The sequence below is a fragment of the Pseudonaja textilis genome, chromosome 3 (assembly GCF_049901715.1).
Source record: "Pseudonaja textilis isolate UNSWEBS1 chromosome 3, rPseTex1.2, whole genome shotgun sequence".
Classification (NCBI taxonomy): domain Eukaryota; kingdom Metazoa; phylum Chordata; class Lepidosauria; order Squamata; family Elapidae; genus Pseudonaja; species Pseudonaja textilis.
Window position 1 is genome coordinate 186,687,807 of NC_141992.1, and position 20,996 is coordinate 186,708,802.

Genomic DNA, 20,996 nt, shown 5'->3' on the forward strand with positions numbered 1-20,996 from the left:
TTACAGTGCAAAAAAAAAAGTGAACAGGTTTTCATGTCAGAAATGGTGACTGTGGGTTGCGTTCAACACCTGGCTCAGGAATTCTGGGAGTTGAAGTCCACAAATCATAAAGGGGCCATAATTCCACACCTCTGGCTTAAAGCATTGAACAGATGGTCTTCCTTGTTGAGTTTTATATATTGACTTCTTTCTAGTTTCACCTGTTCCAGCTGCTGCTCCAGCACAACCTCAGACAAGTCAACTTCCATCACCTCCACCAGATCATATTTATGTTGACTTGGAACATGGGGAGCTTCATTCACCTGTCCCAAAACCTGAGGCGGCAGAGGTACACATTTCCCTATCACCTCTTCTGCTACCACCAGCTCCTTCACGGAAAAGTTCATTAGCCTCTACTTCTAGACTTTCAAAAGATGGGAAACTAAAAGTAAGTAACATCCAATTTTGAAGCTTTTTGCATTTTCCACTAGACAATGCATAAATTTATGGTTCTTGGGCTTTCTTATTCAATCTGCCTTTGGATTATGGATTTCCTATCTGGCTGCTCTCAGAAGGTCAGATTAGGTAATCATATCTCTTCAGCCCTTATTCTTAACATTGGTACACCACAGGGTTGTGTGTTGAGTCCCTTATTCTATGCTCTTTATGTGCATGACTGCATTCTCACTCATGCCAGTAATACTATTATTAAATTTGCAGATGATACAACAGTGGTGGGATGAGTCTGCTTATCGAGACGAGGTGAACCAGTTGCTTTTGTGGTGTGGAGCTTATAGTGAGCTTATATAAGACCAAGGAGCTTATAGTGAACTATTAGAAGGAAGAGATCAGACATCCAGCTCTTGTTTATTAAAGGAGATTGAATGGAGCAAGTGCCCAGTTTTAAGTTTCTGGGTATTATCATAAAAAAAAACCTGACCTGGAGTGCTCACATTGCAGAACTTGTCAAAAGGGCCCAGCAGAGATTATACTGCCTGAGATTTCTCAGGAAACAACAACTGAATGAAAAACTGCTGGTGACCTTCTACTGCCGAACCGTAGAGAATATCTTAACTTACTGCACCTGTGTATGGTTTGCCAATTGCACAGTGGCAGAAAGGAAAGCGCTCCAGAGGGTTAACCTCTTTGCCCAGAAGATCATTGGTTGCCCTCTCCCCTCTTTGGAAGAGCTTTATAACTCCCGCTGCCTTAAGAAAGTTCAAAACATTCTCAAAGATCCATCTCATCCTGGGCACCCTTTTTTAAAAAAAACCTATTACCATCTGGCAGACGGTACAGGATAATAAAGACAAGGACAAATAGGCTGCAAAACAGCTTCTATCCCAGATCAGTAACTATATTGAATTCCATTGTATAGTGCAATATTAATGCAATATCAGGGGTTTTCAATTCAATTGTATAGAATGCGAAGGATGTGTGTTTATTTTTATAGTTATAATGTACACTGAAGATGGCATTTAATTTCGTCGTACAAGATGCAATGAGAAGAAAGTAAACTAAACTAAACTAAACTCCTCTATGTTATAAAACAAGGTGCAAAAAATATACCAAGCTCAAAGACACGTACAGGTAGTACTTGACTTAAGCGAAACAGTTATTAAGTGAATTTTGCCCTATCTGATGACCTGTCTTGCCATAGCTGTTAAGTGAAGCGCTGTAGTTGTTAAGTTAATCGCACGGTTGTTAATTGTTTGATGAGAACATGACAGAAGAGAAGTAAATATATATAGACAATCCATGTAATTACTAGTCCTTGACCACAACTGAGCCCAAAATTTTTGTTGTTAAGGGAAACATTTGTTAAGCGAGTTTTGCCCCATTTCATGTCCTTTTTTTACCTCAGTTGTTAAGTGAATCACCACAGTTGATACGTTAGTAACCCAGTTGTTATGTAAATCTGGCTTCCCCATTGACTTTGCTCATCAAAAGGTCGCAAAAGGTGATCCCATGACCTTGAGACACAGCAACAGTTATAAATATGAACCAGTTGCCAAGCATCCAAATTTTGATCACATGATCATGAGGATGCTGCGAAGGTCATAACTGTGAAAAACGGTCATAATTCACTTTTTTCAGTGCCGCTGTAACTTTGAATGGTCACTAAATGAACTGTTGTAAGTCAAGGACTACCTGAATACAAGACTTCTACGGGGGTAAGGCAGTGGCCTCATAACTGGATGTCCAATTGGCGTTGCTTCGTGCTGATCTTCTAGGGAACCAGAGAAGACACATTGTGGGCAATCTTTCACAATATGTGTAATAGTTTGCATATCAGTACCACAATCATCACAAGGGAAATCTTTCCATGCTCACGGATATAGGACAGAGTCACTTCTTCACACCGTATCGCATCCGTAGCTTTCCTTAAGCTACACATGCTCTCCGGGTGGTGCTAAACAGGTGACAATTACCAGATGCAGCCATAATGCCCTTTTGAGCCTTGTGGCCATGACAAACAGAAATGCATAAAGTCAAATAGAGTGTAACTATATGACTATGGCATTATAATGTCACACTGTTATACCCTAAAGGCTGTGGATAATGAACGTATTCCTTATAGTTTGTTCCTTTTAGGAGCATAAACTAGGATGAGTAACCATGCTGAAAATTGTTATATAATTTAATGCTATAGCTCAGATAGGCCTGATCTGAAACAACAAAAAGAGCACAAAAGATACATATACATACATACATACATACATACATACATACATATATACACATAATCTTTATTATTTTTATAAATAACTCAAAATATTGAACACAGCTAATATTCATGCTCCTATTTTCCTCACAAAAACAGCCCCATTTTTTACCTGTAACATTTTTTTAAGGACCGCAAAAAATCGATTTATCGCTCTACCAAGAGGAAAAAAAGAACTGTCGCTGATGAATCTGCTGAAAATGTCATTGATTGGTGGTCAAAGTATTATGCTTCAATACAAAAAGTAAAAAAGGTAGGCAAATTCATAATATACAATTTAATCTATTTCGCTATGTGATATAATTATTTTTAGAATTAAAGCTTTTTTCCTGAGTAGGAATAGTTCCTTTTTCAGACATTTCAAACACATACTCACAGAGTTTCCGACAAAGAAAAGTATTCCTAATTAAATCCCGAACTCATTGGTGGCCTCACACTGCAATAAACAAGGACATACATTCCATTTTGCAGCTACTAAGATTGTCGGTCAAGCAAGCACAAAAACAGCCAGGGAGGTGATTAAAGCCTGGGAAACGGGGCACTCGTCAGTCAACAGGAGCGCTGATTTACCACCAGCTTACCAAGTACTTAGAAGGCAAGGGCTGGGCAACACAAGCCAACCACAGCCAACAACTTAATTGACAGCCATCAGAATCCCAATCAACATCTAAAAAGCCACATGCAACATGCACCATATAAATACCACACACGGAACACATTCTGTTAGAAAGAAGTTCCCTGAAGATGGGTTCCACTAGGAGTCCAAAAGCTCAGAAGACAAAAACATCTGGTCCCTGTGACCAACCCGGATTGTATCCTGCAACGTTATCCTGGGACACAAATGTTTGCCTTCATTCCTAAGTAAATAATTAAACAAGAGAAAGTAAATAAAGCTGGATTGCAGTTAAGTAGCTTATTCTGGTACTTTCATAATTATCTAACCTTTCATTTTATTTCAAAAGGCAAAAGTCCTCGATTTGAGTGATGGAAAACCAGGAACATGTAAGTAAATATTTACCTTTTTAGTAATAATATTTTTCATAGTAAATGGTAACAGTTGATTCTGTCATGAATACTCATACTCAACCAGTATCCTGGTTTATTCTAAGTGATCTCTATCCAGAATGTCTGTTTGTCTACAGAATAGGTCTTTCCCTGGAAAAGGAACTTTTGTTCCCACTGAAAATCCAACTTGCAGAAGGAGAAAGACAAGTCCATTATCATGGCAGTTCCTCTTCATTCCTATCACCTGTTGTACAATGCCCCATGGGGTATCTGTGGAGATTCTCAGTCATCTTGGCCATGGTTGTCCCAAAGGTGCTTTTTCAAAAGGCAACTGGACGTTGTTTTTCTTTGAAAAACTTTCGCTTCTCATTCAAGAAGCTTCTTCAGTTCTGAACAGTTCTGAACAGAACTGAAGAAGCTCCTCAGATGAGAAGTGAAATGCCTTCAAGGAAAAACAACATCCAGTTGCCTTTGAACAAGCACCTTTGAGAGTCCCATGAGATAGTCAGAGTTCCCTATAGCCCCTAAAACAGATATATAGAAAACACAGGATTACTGGAATGCAATTCTTTTTTTCTTTAACCTTAAGTATGTTGGAAGCAAATGGCTAGATGATCTACATCAGGGGTGTCCAGCCTTGGCAACCTGAAGACCTGTGGACTTCAACTCCCAGAATTCCCCAGCCAGCCATGCTAATGAGATTCAGAAGTTTAGCACATTTTAGAAAGGTCTCTAGCTGTATGTAGATATTAAAAGGCATACTTAAAGCAACTCCACATAGAATGAGATTCTGAGTGACAAAGGAAATATTTTTTCAAGGTCCTTCTTCATGGAGAATTTGGCACAGTAGGTTCCTTCTTACTTACTGTAATTTCATAGATGGTATTCATGGCTGCAGAAAGCCTCAAAGTTATGACCTACAGGTGAAACTCGAAAAATTAGAATATCGTGCAAAAGTTCATTTATTTCAGTAATGCGACTTAAAAGGTGAAACTAATATATGAGATAGACTCATAACATGCAAAACAAGATAGTTCAAGCCATGATTTGTCATAATTGTGATGATTATGGTATACAGCTCATGAAAACCCCAAATGCACAAGCTCAGAAAATTAGAATATTGTGAAAATGTTCAATATTCTAGCTCAAAGTATCGCACTCTAATCAGCTAATTAAGCCAGAACACCTGCAAAGGGTTCCTGAGCCTTTAAATGGTCTCTCAGTCTGGTTCAGTAGGAATCACAATCATGGGAAAGACTGCTGACCTGACAGTTGTGCAGAAAACCATCATTGACACACCCTCCATAAGGAGGGAAAGCCTCAAAAGGTAATTGCAAAAGAAGTTGGATGTTCCCAAAGTGCTGTATCAAAGCACATTAATAGAAAGTTATGTGGAAGGGAAAAGTGTGGAAGAAAAAGGTGCACAAGCAGCAGGGATGACCGCAGCCTGGAGAGGATTGTCAGGAAAAGGCCATTCAAAAGTGTTGGGGACTTTCACAAGGAGTGGACTGAGGCTGGAGTCAGTGCATCAAGAGCCACCACACACAGACGGATCCTGGACATGGGCTTCAAATGTCGTATTCCTCTTGTCAAGCCACTCCTGAACAACAAACAACGTCAGAAGCGTCTTACCTGGGCTAAAGAAAAACAGAACTGGTCTGTTGCTTAGTAGTCCAAAGTCCTTTTTTCTGATGAGAGCAACTTTTGCATCTCATTTGGAAACCAAGGACCCAGAGACTGGAGGAAGAATGGAGAGGCACACATTGTAAGATGTTTGAAGTCCAGTGTGAAGTTTCCACACTCTGTGTTGTCATCTGCTGGTGTTGGTCCACTGTGCTTCATTAAGTCCAGGGTCAATGCAGCCGTCTACCAGGAGATTTTGGAGCATTTCATGCTTCCTTCTGCAGACAAACTTTATGGGGATGCTGACTTCATTTTCCAGCAGGACTTAGCACCTGCCCACACTGCCAAAAGCACCAAAACCTGGTTCAATGACCATGGGATTACTGTGCTTGATTGACCAGCCAACTCGCCTGACCTGAACCCCATAGAGAATCTATGGGGCATTGCCAAGAGAAAGATGAGAGACATGAGACCGAACAATGCAGAAGAGCTGAAGGCTGCTATTGAAGCATCCTGGTCTTCCATAACACCTCAGCAGTGCCACAGGCTGATAGCTTCCATGCCACGCCACATTGAAGCAGTAATTGCTGCAAAAGGGGCCCAAACTGAGTACTGAGTACGTATGCATGCTTATGCCTTTCAGAGGTCCGATATTGTTCTGTGTACAATCCTTGTTTTATTGATTGCATGTAATATTCTAATTTTCTGAGATTGTGGATTTGGGTTTTTCATGAGCTGTAAGCCATAATCATCACAATTATGACAAATCACGGCTTAAACTATCTTGCTTTGCATGTAATGAGTCTATCTCATATAATAGCTTCACCTTTTAAGTTGCATTACTGAAATAAATGAACTTTTGCACAATATTCTAATTTTTGAGTTTCACCTGTATTTTTGCATTCACATGGTATGTGAGGCTATTTGGCCATTTCTCTCATAGAACTTTCTGATTGAGATTATATAGGAAGGGTGACATTTAATTTTCCATCCCTTCTGGTTGTGCTTCTGATATACACCTCTCTAGTTACTACCGGTAAGGAAAAGATGGAAAAATGCTGGGCATTCATCGTCTGCTTTGACTCTAAACTTAAGAGTTTAGTCTGAATTTCTAGTGTAAATGAGTAGAGAGATGGACTGCAGGAAAGGAGCAGGTTAATTCAAGCTTAGCATCTTAGAGAAGTTTTGTTCAGAAGATGGTGGCTCATAATCTCATCTTTTGTATACTTGTTATTAGCTGGGAAACTGGTGAAGATGAGTGGAATTTTAATCATTAAACCACTGACACAGCAGAACTTCTGGGAGATTTAATTATGCAGGTTATTTGCATCTGTCCCTGAGTGAAGTGTTTTAATCAGTTAGCCAAATTATACAGAGTTGTTCTTTCTAATTTTGTATTCATGTTCAGTATAATTTTGCCCTCATTTGAAATGCCGTTCTGCTGTTTAGCAGCCTATGTGTAGTAGCATGTGAGAAAGATCTTGGAGAGGAGACAAAGAGATACTGGCTAGGGAATGGTCAGATAGAGGGCATAGCCCACAGCTGTATAATGGATGTAGAAAGATTCAGAAGAGGCCCTTCCCTAGCTTCTCAAGCTGTAGAGGAGACAGCCGGAGAATTGTACCTTCAGACCTGGAAGATTCTGTTAATACAATAAAGTAGAATTAGCTTATCTGGTCACATTTCCTGTTTGGTCTAGCCAGAAATACTGACACCCTGTACCATTGTTCCCCCTGTTGTCTTGATGAAGACAGAACAGGCCTTCATAGAAAATATGGCCCAATGCATCAAACGTTGGCTTGGAATATCTGAATGCTGGTGTGAAGGAATTTGAAGCATTTTGCCGGTGTTAAAATCGAGGGGTTATTTATGAAGAGCTATTTCAATCAAAAAGAAGTGTGAAAAACAAAGGAGTGTGGTGTGAAGAGTGTGAAGGCTATGCCTGTGGAAAGATGGAAATGTACAGAATGGGTGGGCCTGAAGAGAAGCAAAACTGAAGCAGTTTTTTTTGGTATTAGTAGCAGAGCTTTATAGCAAGGATCTCCAAACGTGGCAACTTTAAGACTTGTGGGTTTCAATTCTCAGAATTCCTCAGCCAGGATGCTTACAGTTACTTATCTGGTTCAAGCTTCAATTGTACTTTAAGTACAATTCAGTGACGGTAGCCTTTCATTCTTGGTGCAGAAATCTTGAAACTTTTAGTTGCCATCTAACTGGACTTTGGTCTGGATTTGTACAGCCCATACCTAGCACTTCTATTTTTGTCAGAGCCGTTACAATTATAATAACTATATTTTCATTTTTATAGCAAATGGCACGACAAATTCTGTAAGCGTTAGCGCTGAAGAGGAGCCAGATAAAAAGAAGAAAGAGAAATTGCTGAAAGCCAAAGTGAAAGAGGCATCTCCCATGCTAGCCACTATGGAGGTAAAGTTAATTATGATTCTTCAGGTCTGAGAATATTTCATATTGCTTTCATTTGGAAAACTGAAATCCCAGTTTGGAAGACTAGTACAAGTGTTTGAGGAATGCAGGACAGTTCGTATTCAGTGTGAAATGAAACCAGCTATAATTCTGTACTCCTGTAGGAGAAGGAGTCGTAGCATCTGGGGGAGGAATTAAAAGAGAGATCACCTAGAATCCCTGTGTAGTCACAAGCAGATTAAGCCCAACCTTCCTTAAATTTCTTTCACCCTTATCTAGCTCCTAGTTAGTTGAGAACATTCCTGTGCATAGATGTTTTAGCAATAAATGAGTTTAATTGGACCTTCACATGTGGACCTGATCTTCCATGCCTGACAACTCATCTGAATAAAATAAGGCACATACGGGGAGATCTTCTGGATCAAAAAAAGATCTCAGTTATGAAAACAAGAGTATACATCTTATCAGTGGTGGGATTCAAATATTTTTACCACCGGTTCGGTGGGTGTGGCTTGGTGGGCATGCTTGGCGCACGTGCACACACTTTGCATATGTGCGTGCACCAAGTGTGCACTTTGCGCAGGCACAGAGGTGTTTGCACAGGTGCAGGGGCGTTCTAACTCACCTCCTGCAAGCCTGCATGATGCTGGTTGCTTCAGCAGCTGCCGCGCGGCGCTATTCTGTGCCGTGCAAAGCAGCTGCGCTTCAAATCCAGAGGATAAAAATGAGTATGGGAGTATGGGAGCCCGGGTGGGCGGGTGGGCCCAACAACAGAGTGGTGGAGAGAACCAGTTTGGTCTCTGCTGCTCATCGCTGCTACCAGCTTGGCAGAACCGGGCCAAACCGGGAGAATACCACCACTGCATCTTATTTTGTGTCAATGATTGTTTCAAATTTCTGGACATAGAAACTTGTTTAATACAACTGACAGGAAACATCAAGAAATTTGCTTAATATAGGGCTGTGCTCAACTGAAAGGTGTTGATTTGTTTTATTTGATACATTTATGATTTATAGGTAATCCTCGACTTTCAACAGTTCATTTAGTGACCGTATTAAGTTACAACAGCACTGAAGAAAGTGACTTATTTCACACATTTTTCGCACTTATGACTGTTGCAGCATCTCCCTGATCGTGTGATCAAAATTCAAGTGCTTGGCAACTGACTCACATTTATGATGGTTGTAGTGTTTGGGGTCACATGATTACCTTTTGTGACCATCTGACAAGCAAAGTCAATAGGGAAGCCAGATTCACTTAACAGCTGTGTTACTAATCTAACAACTGCAGTGATTCACTTAACAACTGTGGCAAGAAAGGCAAAACTCATTTAACAAATGTCTCACTTAGCAACAGAAATTTTGGGCTCAATTGTAGTCACAAGTCGAGGGCTACCTATATAGCATAGTTTAGACCAGTGGTTCCCAAAGTGGGTGGTACCGCCCCATGGAGGGCAGTGGGATGCCTTAGGGGGCGCTAAGAAGCAAGGGGGGGTGCTGGCGGTGGGACCCTCGTAGGGTACAATTCAGGGGTGAGAAAAAATCCTGCCGCCGCCGTGTTCAAGGCGAGGCCCCGCAGGATCACCCTATTGACTTGCACACTCCGGTGCAAGGGGCTCAGTGGGGTAAGCCTGCAGGGCCTTTCCCCGAATACGTTGGGAATGGAGAGCAAACCAGAGCGGCTTTGCTCTCCTTTTCAAACATCCCGCCACAGCTGCATTTGGGGCGAGGCCCTGCAGGATCACCCCCTTGAGCCCCTTGAGCCCCTTGCACCGGAGGTACCTGCCCAAGCAAGTCTGAATGGAGCGATGCACGAAGTCAGTGGGGTGAGCCTGAGAGTGAGAAAGAGAGAGGAAAGAGAGAGAGAGGGAGAGAAAAAGAGAGAAGGAAAAAGAGAGAAGGAAAAGGGACAGAAAGAAAATGGGACAGACAAAGAAAGTGGGAGGGAATGGAAGGAAGGGACAGAAAGAAAAAGAAATAAAGAGGGAGTGGGGGAGGGAGGAGAAATATAATGAGATATCTATTCTACTTCAATCACCTGCTCCAGCAGGGTTAGAAGGGAGAGTGTGTGTTTATGTGTGTTCTCCTTGTAATTTACCAGTACATTTTGGTTTTGCCTTCTTCAGAATTGGCACTGTGATACATTGGGGAAAAGTAATTTTTTAGGGTGGAGATCTGGTCCAATGGATCATGTTTATAGCCTCAACAAAATGTGAGAGCTTCCTGATAGTCTTGGCCATGTTTTGTCCACAAAATCTTTAATTAATAGAAGCCAAAGATGTTTCACTGTGCTGGCAAAGATGCTGGCAAAGATGTTTCAATGTGGAAAAGGGCCTCTAAACTAGGCCTCATTTCAATCTGATGCATCAGGTCTCTCTCTCTCTCTCTCTCTCTCTCTCTCTCTCTCTCTCTCTCTCTCTCTCTCTCTCCCTCCCCCTCCATCCCCCTCTTTCTTTGTCCCTTTTTCTTTCTTTCCCTTCCTTCTCTCTTTCTCTCTTTCTTTTCTCTCTCTCTCTTTCCCTCTCCCAGGTTCACCCCATTGATTTGGTGCACCGCTCCGCTCAGACTTGCTTGGGCAGGTCCCTCCAGTGCAGCGGGCTCAATGGGGTGGACCTGCGGGACCGGCACCTAGAATGCGGCAGTGGCGGCACGTTTGAAAAGTAGAGCAAAGCCAGAGGTTGGTAATTTTTGCTGCAAAGAATCACAAAAGCTTCTGGGGTGTGCACAAGAAGGGACACACATGTCAATGCAATTTAGCAACATAAAATAAAGAAATACAAATAAAACAAATCAACAAGAATCAGCAAACCATCTCTGATTAGATTCTATTCACTACTAGAATCTAATCAGAGATGCTTTGCCGATTCTATTCCAATGACCTGCTCCAGCAGAGTTAGAAGGGTGTGTGTGTGTGTGTGTGTGTGTGTGTGTGCATGGCTGTCAAAACTCCAAAAACGGTCAAGTATTTCTGGGGAGGCGAGTCATAAATTAGAACACTTGCTAAGCAACCGGCCATTAAGTGAGGAGTATTTGGTTTTCCACTTGTATTTGGTGACTACCAAACCATGCCCACCCAGTCACATGACCAGCAAGCCATGCCCACCCAGTCACATGACCAGCAAACCACACCCTCAAATTAGGCCACGCCCACAGAAATTTGAATCCGCCCCTAGGTGGGGGGCATTGAGGATAAGTTTGTAGCACCAAGTGGGGCAGTGGGCTGAAAAAGTTTGGGAACCACTGGTTTAGACTCTCTAGGCAAGGCACATAGGAAATATAAAAGAGAGTAGAAAAAGCAATTTATTTCTAAAATATAGTAAGAATATAGCAAAAACATAAATGGAAACAAAATATAATACATGCGAGTAAGACATAGTAATACAGAAACGAAAAGACTTGTCCTTTTCTTCCTGAATAGCAAATTTTGGTCCTTTTTTTTTTCCTCTTAAGATCTACGATGGTGATTTGGAGAGTGAGTTCAACAATTTTGAAGACTGGGTAAAAACATTTGAACTCCTTCGAGGCAAAATTACTGAGGAGGATCATACTGATTTTGAAGACAGGATTGTTGGGAAATTTAAGGTATGGTTCAATCAAGATGGACAAAATATAAGTGTGATATGTCAAGGATCAGTGTTGTAGAAAAATTCATGTTATTCATTAGGCTGTGTACTGCTTCAATCTTCTGAGTGTGCAAACATAGATGACTTTATCTTCATAGCTTGGCAGCCCTGTTTTTCCTCAGAATCAAGTCAGCTCTGTTCCTCAATGATCTTTGCTGGCTGGAGAATTCTGGGAGTTGAAGTCCACACCTCTTGCTGAATTGCGGAGGTTGAGAAACACTGTGACCAACTTTTACATGTAAATATTAAGAAGTGGACAGAGGGGTGTATTGATCAATCAGTCAAACTACTAAAAATGTTGCAGCAAAACAAGGTCAAATATTTTGTGGCTTTTCACTGATTGACAAATGAAGATAATTTTCAGAACAAAAGTGGGTAAGCTATATATAAGTGACTGAATAATTTGGGGAGTGTTAAGGCTGCCAGGGATTGTTCAAAAGTAGATAAGCTTAAATAAAATATGCTGAAAGTTTTCCAATTTTTGACACAGTTTTGACAGAGTGGTCTTGATTTCCTTCCTTCCTTCCTTCCTTCCTTCCTTCCTTCCTTCCTTCCTTCCTTCCTTCCTTCCTTCCTTCCTTCCTTCCTTCCTTCCTTCCTTCCTTCCTTCCTTCCTTCCTTCTCCTATTTGGACTCTAATTTAGTTTAGCTTTACAATACATTAAGGTTTAAGACATACTATTTTATGAAATACACCATTGTTCTGAACAATGGGTGTGTGTGTGTGGATAATTTCCAAAATGATTGGGGGGTTTTTTGACTGCATTTCCTAAGTTTATTTGACATGAGTAATTTAGCTGTGTTGTATATATTTACCGAAGGGCTGTTTCTGCATATACAAAGCTCCTGAAGACTGTTCCTCAGGTGATGGAGATTCTATGAGAATTGTGCAAGGCTTACCCCCAAATCAATCAGTGAATGTTCTAATCAGAATATACATTGTGGCCGTAAGTATCCCTTAAACTCCTGTCAAAAACTTCGTTTAAGTTAAAAAAAGATTCCATGGTTCCAATGCAAGAAAGAGTTCCAAGATTATGTAGATATAAAGACATATAAAGAGCAAATAACTTGCACATCTACTTGTAGGAGGAATGGCAGATCTTGGGGGTGGAATTAAAAGAGGGATCAGCCTAGAATCCCTGTGTAGCCACAAGTGAACTGAGTGCAACTTCCTTTGAATTCCATTGATCTTTATCTAACGCCAAGCAGGTGCTGTTAGTTGAGTAGGTTTCAGTGCCTAGACATGATTAGGAATAAATCTATTTAATTGATCTTCATGTATGGATCTGATCTTCTGCACCTAATACATGCTGGATGAGGAATTCTGGGAGTTGAAGTCTGCCCATCTTAAAGTTGCCAAGGTTGAGAAATACTGCTTTAGTCTGATGGAGAGATGGTTCAAGAATATCATACACACCTCTTCTGCCAGCTCTTGCTCAGAAAATATTCCACAATAGCAAATTGAAAATAATCCTCAACCCCTTGAGAACCAATAGGAAAACAGAAGCTTCTCTTATAATGGGGAAATATTTGGGAAAGGCAAATTTAATCTCATTTTTATGTTAAATTAGAATATTTTCCTCTTACTTAATGGGGCAACACTGGAAATCTTGTATAAATGGTAGAGTTGGGAGTTCAAATCTGAAGGATCCATCAGTCACTCTTTAAACTCCACAACTTTTTCTGAGTTTGCACTTCTGCACTTCACAGATGCAGCATAACCTGAAAAAAGAGATGTGGTTTAACAGGTTTGTTTATATATGTATGTATTTATTATTTATTTATTTGTTTGTCAAACATGTACAAGATAACAAGTATAAGTATGAACATAAACAAGAATGAGGGAAGTAAATACGGATAAATGGGGACAGTAAGACAGGGACGTTAGGCACGCTGGTGCGCTTATGCACACCCCTTTTACGGACCTCTTGGGAATGGGGTGAGGTCCACAGTAGACAGTTTGAGGCTGAAGCTGTCAGGGGTTGAGGCTGTAACAACAGAGTCGGGTAGGGCGTTCGAGGCATTGACCATTCTGTTGCTGAAGTTGTATTTTCTGCAATTGAGTTTGGAGCGGTTTACCTTGAGTTTGTATCAGTTGTTTGCCCGTGTATTATTGTGGTTGAAGCTGAAGAAGTCGTTGATAGGGAAGAAGTTATAGCAGACAATTTTGTGTACTACATTTAGATCGGACCACAGGCAGTGCAGTTCCAGATTGTCTAGGCCCAGAATTGCAAGCCTGGAGACATAGGGAATTCTATTGTGGGTGGAGGAGTGGAATATTTTTCTTGAGAAATACTTCTGAACCCGCTCAGTTGTGTTAATGTCTGATATACAGTGCGGGTTCCAGGTGGACAAGCTGTATTCGAGAATTGGTCTGGCAAAGGTTTCGTATGCCCTAGTTAACAGTATTTATGTGCACAACAATACAGTAGTCTGTTTGTATGCAGCCAAATCAATAGAGACAGTGTTTGCAGATGAGGAAGGGCAGGCAGCTGTGTTCCTGTTTTGTTGCCCTTGTATGATTGGTGCCCTCAGAACCCACCTTGGTTCACAGAATCATAGAATTCTAGGGCTAGAAGGGACCTTGGATGTCTTCAGGTTCAACCCCTTTCCCAAGGTTTGTCTTTGAAAACCAGCTTTAATGCACAGAAAAGCACTGATTAAATAATATTTTCTTCCAATTTTTTGCAGGCCTTTAATCTTAGTCCTGCTGACCCTGATGGTAAATCTGATCCTTATATTGTGCTGAGATTGGGGGAAACAGAAATTAAGGACCGAGACAAATACATTCCAAAACAACTAAACCCCATCTTTGGTCGGTGAGTTCATGAAATGTGCATAGTGTTCCACAATTAATGAGTTACTCCGACATTTTTCTTCCCTTGAGTTGCCTTTATTAAATATTGAAATGTCACGGTTTGCAAATCTTGGGTCTCAAAACTATGTATACTGTCTAATCCATAGTTATCTGTGGAGAGAGTCATAGTTAGCAAAATGTTGGATGTGTTACGATACAAATCCCACCCTTTTGAGTGTATGTGTAGCTGTCTACTTTGGTGATGATTTTGACACAACTGCATAACCACAAATCATTTTACTATCTCTCAAGTCTAAAGTGATATATTCTCTTAACAGTATCCCTTAAGTTTAAAGTCTCTCTTCTGTAATGAAAATAGTTGTACTGGTGTTTTACCTACGCAACTTTCTACATTAGAAAGTACGCCATGCGTACAACACATTTGCAGAATTCCTAGTTTGGTCTAGACTAAAGATTACTTTGGCCTTCTAGTAGGTTGTTAGAGCAGCAGCCCCCAACCTTTTGAGTGCAAGGGACCAGTTCTGAGGAGGGCAGCTTTTCTGTGGACCAAAGGAGCATAGTTTTGCATGCTGCCTAGTTTCTCTGCATGCATGGATGAAGCTTCACTTGCTTATGCACTTCTTGGCAGGCCGTGAACCAGTGCTGGTCCACAGCCCAGGGACTGGGGATCCCTGAGTTAGAAAAAGAACAAATACTAGTACAATAGCAACAGCAGAAGTCATGGTTGCAGTTGAATAAATGCACTCTGAGACAAGAGGTTTTCCATCTCTTGTGTGGTTTTAATATGCTCCAATGATAATAGTTACCTGACTTTATTGATACACAAAAGATTTTACATGCATAGAAACACTGTAAAATAGCAATAGCATTTTAGCACTTAGACTTATATACCACTTCACAGTGCCTTACAGCCCTTTCTAAGCAGTTTACGGAATCAGCATATTTTCCCCAACAATCTGGATCCTCATTTTACCCACCTTGGAAATTTACTAAAAGTTAAGAGGCATGAGATCAGGAATTTGGAGAGATGGGTTACATGATTCAGTCACATTTTCAGTAATTTTTGGCAAGGAAATAAGGGTTAGAGTGTTTCCATGTTAAATCTCCTAAAGTAAATGTTGAACGCCTGCTGCCAGGCTTCATAATCTTTTTGCAACTTGATAAGTTCAATTTAGAGGGTGAGAGGTAGTAATTCTCCAGGAAGGGTGTGACCCTACCTGAATCAATTCCAAACAACCTTGATTAATAAGAGCCAGTCCTCACAAAAATGTTTACATTAACAAACACTTTGGAAAAGAGAGTCCAAAGAAGGAAAATGGATGTTATGAGACCATAGTCTAAGACAGCATTGTAAATATTGTCAGTGTTCTTTGGTCTCTGGAGTCTTCTCCAACATGGTAGCCACCAAAGTGGGTGGGGTTGTATTTCCTTGAATTCCATAATCACACATTCTTCCCAAGATGGTTTAACTCTGGGGACAGGATCCAAGCATTTCCATAAACGTAATTCCCTTTATTTGCAGAGTTCCATCCATAAGTGCAGGCTTCTGCATGGTATTAAACGATGTATAGTCAAACTAGCAGGTAAAAGCACCTGGTTAAGGTGGCCTACATTTGGTACAGGGATCAGGCCAGCTCTTTGGATGGAAAATCACTGGGGGGGATCCCAAGACTGAAGCCTAGACTGGGAAGTTTAAAAAAAATGTCAGAAGAAGAAAACTGCACGAATCTGTCCATAAAAATAATTCAGAGATTTTATTTCTGTTTGTGCTGAAAACATATATGTTTATAATTACTTTGCCAACTGATATGACTAAGCTTGAGGATTTCCACCTATTAATTCTCATCTCATTACTTTGCTTAATTTGTTCCTAAATTTTCTGCAGCCTCATTAAACCTTGGAAGAGAGAACACTGAAAGAGCAAATGGCATAAACCACACTGAAGAGACCTTTGTGAATGAATCCTTCTACCTCTTTCTTATATTTGCCTTGAATGCTACTGTCTTTGTCTCTTTCTGTTGCTGATTAATCATCATTTCATGGTGATACCAGTTGGGATTTTCCAAGAAAAATTGAACTAACATAAATGAAGTCCATTATAAATGGAAACTGTGAATGAACTCCAATACTTTTTTCTCCATCTTGTCTAGAGGCTGATTTCCAGGATATTCTTCCCATCCGAATGTCCATTACCCTCCACTAAACACACTTCTTTTCCTTTCTATAGGATCACTTGGAAAAACCATACCCAATATAGTTCTTCATAAGACCTAACATTGTTAGCTAATATGGTGACTTGATTAGGGCAAAACCCATTGCACTCTACATCACTAACAACCTCTCATGTTTTTAGTGAGCTTTGTTCTTAATTAAGTATGCTTAGGACTGCAGTCTAATCACAACTGAATTTGAAATTATTCTCCCCCCACCCTCACTTTTTGCTTTAGGTCATTTGAAATTCAAGCAACTTTCCCTAAAGAATCCTTGCTTTCGGTCCTGATCTATGACTATGATTTGATTGGTTCAGATGACCTCATCGGAGAAACTAAAATTGATCTAGAAAACCGTTTCTACAGCAGACACAGAGCTACGTGTGGATTACAAAGCCAATATGAAATGTAAGAATCCCTCCAGAACATTCAGTCTATAAGAAACTGATGGACAAGGAAATTTTGCAGGTTCTAAAACTTCTAGACCGGAGTGTCAAACTCGATTTCATTGAGGGCCACATCAGGGTTGTGTTTGACCTCAGGGGGCACGGGTGGGCATGGCCAGGCGGCCATGACCAGCTTGACATCACTCCTGTTGGGAGCGCTGGTGGTGGCCTGAGCTCCGTTTTCATTGGCAGGTGGTTGCAGGAGGCCATAGCAGCCAAAAACTGAACTTGGGAGCCTATTTTTGCTGGCAGAAGCACCGCAGGCCAATCCTTTGCTGTTTCCAGAGTGGCTCTGTGGGCCAGATCTAAGTACCCCAGGGGCCAGATCTGGCCCCCAGACCTTGAGTTTTACACCCCTGTTCTAGGGAAAATTTGAGTTTGCTGTGGTGTAGATATTTATGAAAGCTTTGTACAGTTTGGCAAAGGCAATTTTGATCCACGGTTTGAAATGAGCTTCGTTGTCTCATTCCTTCCTCTCGAAAATCCTCTCCTCTCCTTGAATTTTTAGTGAAGGATACAATGCTTGGAGAGATGCCCTCAAGCCAACTGAGATCTTGAGCAAGTTATGCAAAGATAATAAACTGGATAAGCCGATCATGCAACCTGGGAAGATACAAATAGGGAACAAGATCTTTACAGGACAGACTGTCTTTCAGGAAGATGAAAATGGTAACTATTTATTTATTTTATTTATTTTTATTTGTCAATTGCTTACAAGCTAATAGGTATAAGTAAAAACATAGTTCTGAATACATGGATACACATAAGAAAAATAAAAAAATATAAAACAAACAATAGGACAGGGAAGGTAGGCACGTTGGTGCACTTATGCACGCCCCCTACAGACCTCTTAGGAAAGGGGTGAGATCAATAGTAGAAAGTTTTAAGGTTAAAGTTTTTGGGGTTTGGGGAAAAAACCACAGAGTCAGATAGAGTGTTCCAGACATTGACCTCTCTGTTGCTGAAGTCATATTTCCTGCAATCAAGTTTGGTGCGATTAACCTTTAATTTGTATCTATTGTTTGCTCTTGCGTTGTTATGGTTGAAGCTGAAGTATTCATTGACAGGTAGGACATTGCAATGTATGATTTTATATACTATACTTAGATCAGACCGAAGGTGGCCTAGTTCTAGATTTTCTATGTCTAGAATTTCAAGTCTGGTGGCATAAGGTATTCTGCAACAAGTAGAGGAGTGGAGAACTCTTCTTGTGAAATATTTCTGGACTTTCTCAACTGTGTTAATATCAGATACGTAATGTGGGTTCCAGACTGATGAGCTGTATTTGAGTATTGGTCTAGCAAATGTTTTGTATGCTCTAGTTAGTAGTGTAATATTACCAGAGAAAAAGCTACGTAAGATTAGGTTAACAACTCTTAATGCCTTTTTGGCTATGTAGTTACAGTGGGCTCTAGCACTTAGGTCATTTGAGATGAGTACTCCAAGATCCTTGACAGAGTTTGCATCATCAGCAAGGTCTTGACTATTCAGCCTGTATTTTATTTTCTGATTTTTTTTTTGCCAATATGTAGGACAGAGCATTTATTTGTTGAGATTTGAAATTGCCATTTGTTTGACCATTCTGATACATAGTCAAGGTCTTTTTGAAGGGTAGCAGTATTGTCTGTGGTGTTGAATAGCTTTACATCATCAACGAAGAGAACACAGTTGCTCTTGATATGATCACAGAGGTCATTTATGTAGAGTATGAAAAGAGTTGGTCCTAGAACACTGCCTTGGGGGACACCACTGTTGACAGGTATAGAATTTGATAGGATGCTCCCAATTTTGACCATTTGTTGTCTGTTTCACAGGAATGCTTCTATCCAGTTATTCAGTTGTCCAGAGATATCATAAGATTTTAGTTTTAGGAGTAGTTTGTCATGTACCACTGAATCAAAGGCTTTACAGAAGTCTATGTAGATTGCATCTATTGTTTTGCCCTGATCGAGTTGTGTAGTCCATATGTTTTTTCAGTGTAAGAGTTGCAGATTACATGATAGTTTTTTTCCTAAAACTAAATTGTTTATTGAGAGTAGGTTGTTTGTTTCTAAGATGATGGATTGATTAATAATTGATTCCATGACTTTACAGGTGATGCAGCATAAAGAGATTGGTCTGTAATTTTCAACTAGGCTGGGGTCTCCCTTTTTGAAGATGGGGATGACCGTGGCTTGTGACCATAGTTTTGGCAAGGAGCTGGTCCTGAAAGATTTTTCAAAGATTATGCTTAGAGGTTCGGCTATGGCAGTGGGTAGCTTTTTTAAGAAGTAGCACATATTCTGTCCTGTCTAATAGATAGAGATGGTTTTAGATTGTGTAGTGTTTTTTCAACATTGTCTTCTGTAAAATCGATAAAATTGATCATTGTAGTTGTCTGTGGTTCGACTAGGAAATACTGGGCATGATCCATTGCTGTTTATAAATACTGAGCCAAAGAATGTGTTAAAGAGGTTGGCTTTAATAGTGTCGTCGTTGCAGTCTTTACCATTAGGTCCTTTCAGGGGTGGGATGGACCTTGAGTCTTTTAGTTTGTTCTTTACAAAATTGTAGAAAACACGGGTGGAATTGGTGCGTAGAAGGTTTTCTTCTTGTTTAATGTGATAATTGGTGCATTCAGTTTTTATCTGGTGGCATAAACTTTTGTATCGGCTTTTGAAGTTGGCAACGTGATGAGATTTGTTTTTCCGCCAAAGTGATTTCTTTTTGGATTGAAGCTTCCTTATTGTTTTGGGTAATTTGTTTTTTCTGGTTTTGGGAGTTGTTAATGGTACATATAGTTTGATGACTCTTTTGACTTCAAGTAAAAATATGTTGTAATGGTCTTCTACAGTATTGCATCCAGAGAATAGAAATTGCCAATCAAAGGGTGAGAAATTGTTGTTTATAAGATCATAGTTGCCTTTTTTTGAAGTTATAATTGGGGATTCTGTCATTGTGATGATTTTTGTGTGGACGTATGTTGAGACAAAAGTCAATCATGTTGTGGTCACTGTTGGAAAAGGGTTCTTAAATTTGTATTCCATAAATTGAATTCAAACTATTGCAGAAGATGAGATCGAGGCAGTTGTTAAGTCTAGTGTTGTTGGTTACTAGTTGTTCTAGTCCCAGATTTGTTACTGCATTGTAGAAGGTTGCTTGTGTGGGTTCAGGTGTACATTCGTTAAGGGTCCAGTTAACATCAGGTAGATTGAAGTCACCAAGAAAGATAAAAGCGTGTGGGCCAGATGCTGCCCATGTTAGTAGTGCATTTAGCTTGTTTGCATGTTCGATGTCATAATCAGGGGCTCTGTAACATAGTAAGAACCGAAATGTGATATTTAAGGACAGTTCACAAACGATGGTCTCAGGAATAGCAAGCTCCTGGGTAACTTGGATGTTTTTTAGATGTAGGCACTTTTTAGAGAAGATAGCAACACCACCTCCTCTACGGATTTCACGATCTGATCAGTAAACATGATAGTCTCTTACTGTGGTAATGGAGTCAGGAAGAGATGCGTTGAGCCATGTTTCACAGACAAATATAATGTCGAATTTAGCCATATTTAGTAAGAGGAGAAATTCAGGTATTTTATTTACAAGGGTTCTTGCATTGAGTAGCTTGCATTTAAGGCCAGTTATGGTTGGAATAGAGGTAGTTAGGGGCGTGCATGCCTAGTTTTGAGTGATGTTGGATGGGGATTGGGTGGGGTGGGGTTGGATGCGGAGTTGTGGGTTGTGTGACTTTCTTTTGATGCAATCAGCTCTGTAGTCAATGTATAGATCCTTTTCTCCATTGTCTAGATGGTTTTTGAGTTCTGCGTGGAGTTCACAGAAGAGGATTCTTTGCAGTATGGATAAGTCTGGTCTTGAGTGAACTTTTTGTGGTTGGGATTGGTTTTTGCAATGGCATTTATTGTATGAATGAATGTGCGTTTTCTGGACTCATTTTTGCATACCACTCTACAAAATCTTGGGGCCATAGAGCCATCATTGTATTTGTACCCATGGCCATCTCTGGTTATTTCAGTGATATCTTCAGGTGAGATGTTTGTTGTATTTGAGTTGCTTATGATATCACAAACTTGAATGATTACCAATATCAACAATACTCAGAGTATATATACCCCAAGTGGAACAATATCAGGTGTTGCATTATTACTT

At 40.3% G+C, this 20,996-nt stretch overlaps 1 protein-coding gene across 2 annotated transcripts in view; it reads left to right on the plus strand.

The window, feature by feature from the left end:
• Positions 1-20,996, plus strand: part of FER1L6 (fer-1 like family member 6) — a 94,726-nt gene that overhangs the window by 56,361 nt on the left and 17,369 nt on the right. The window contains exons 26-34 of one of the 2 annotated variants that reach the window (XM_087931681.1): positions 195-427; positions 2,835-2,957; positions 3,667-3,706; positions 7,641-7,759; positions 11,207-11,338; positions 12,201-12,326; positions 14,071-14,198; positions 16,645-16,815; positions 17,362-17,522. In XM_087931681.1, coding sequence (XP_087787807.1) covers positions 195-427; positions 2,835-2,957; positions 3,667-3,706; positions 7,641-7,759; positions 11,207-11,338; positions 12,201-12,326; positions 14,071-14,198; positions 16,645-16,815; positions 17,362-17,522 — 1,233 coding nt within the window. The remainder of the gene's footprint in view (positions 1-194; positions 428-2,834; positions 2,958-3,666; positions 3,707-7,640; positions 7,760-11,206; positions 11,339-12,200; positions 12,327-14,070; positions 14,199-16,644; positions 16,816-17,361; positions 17,523-20,996) is intronic. The other variant, XM_087931682.1, reaches the window with a different exon arrangement.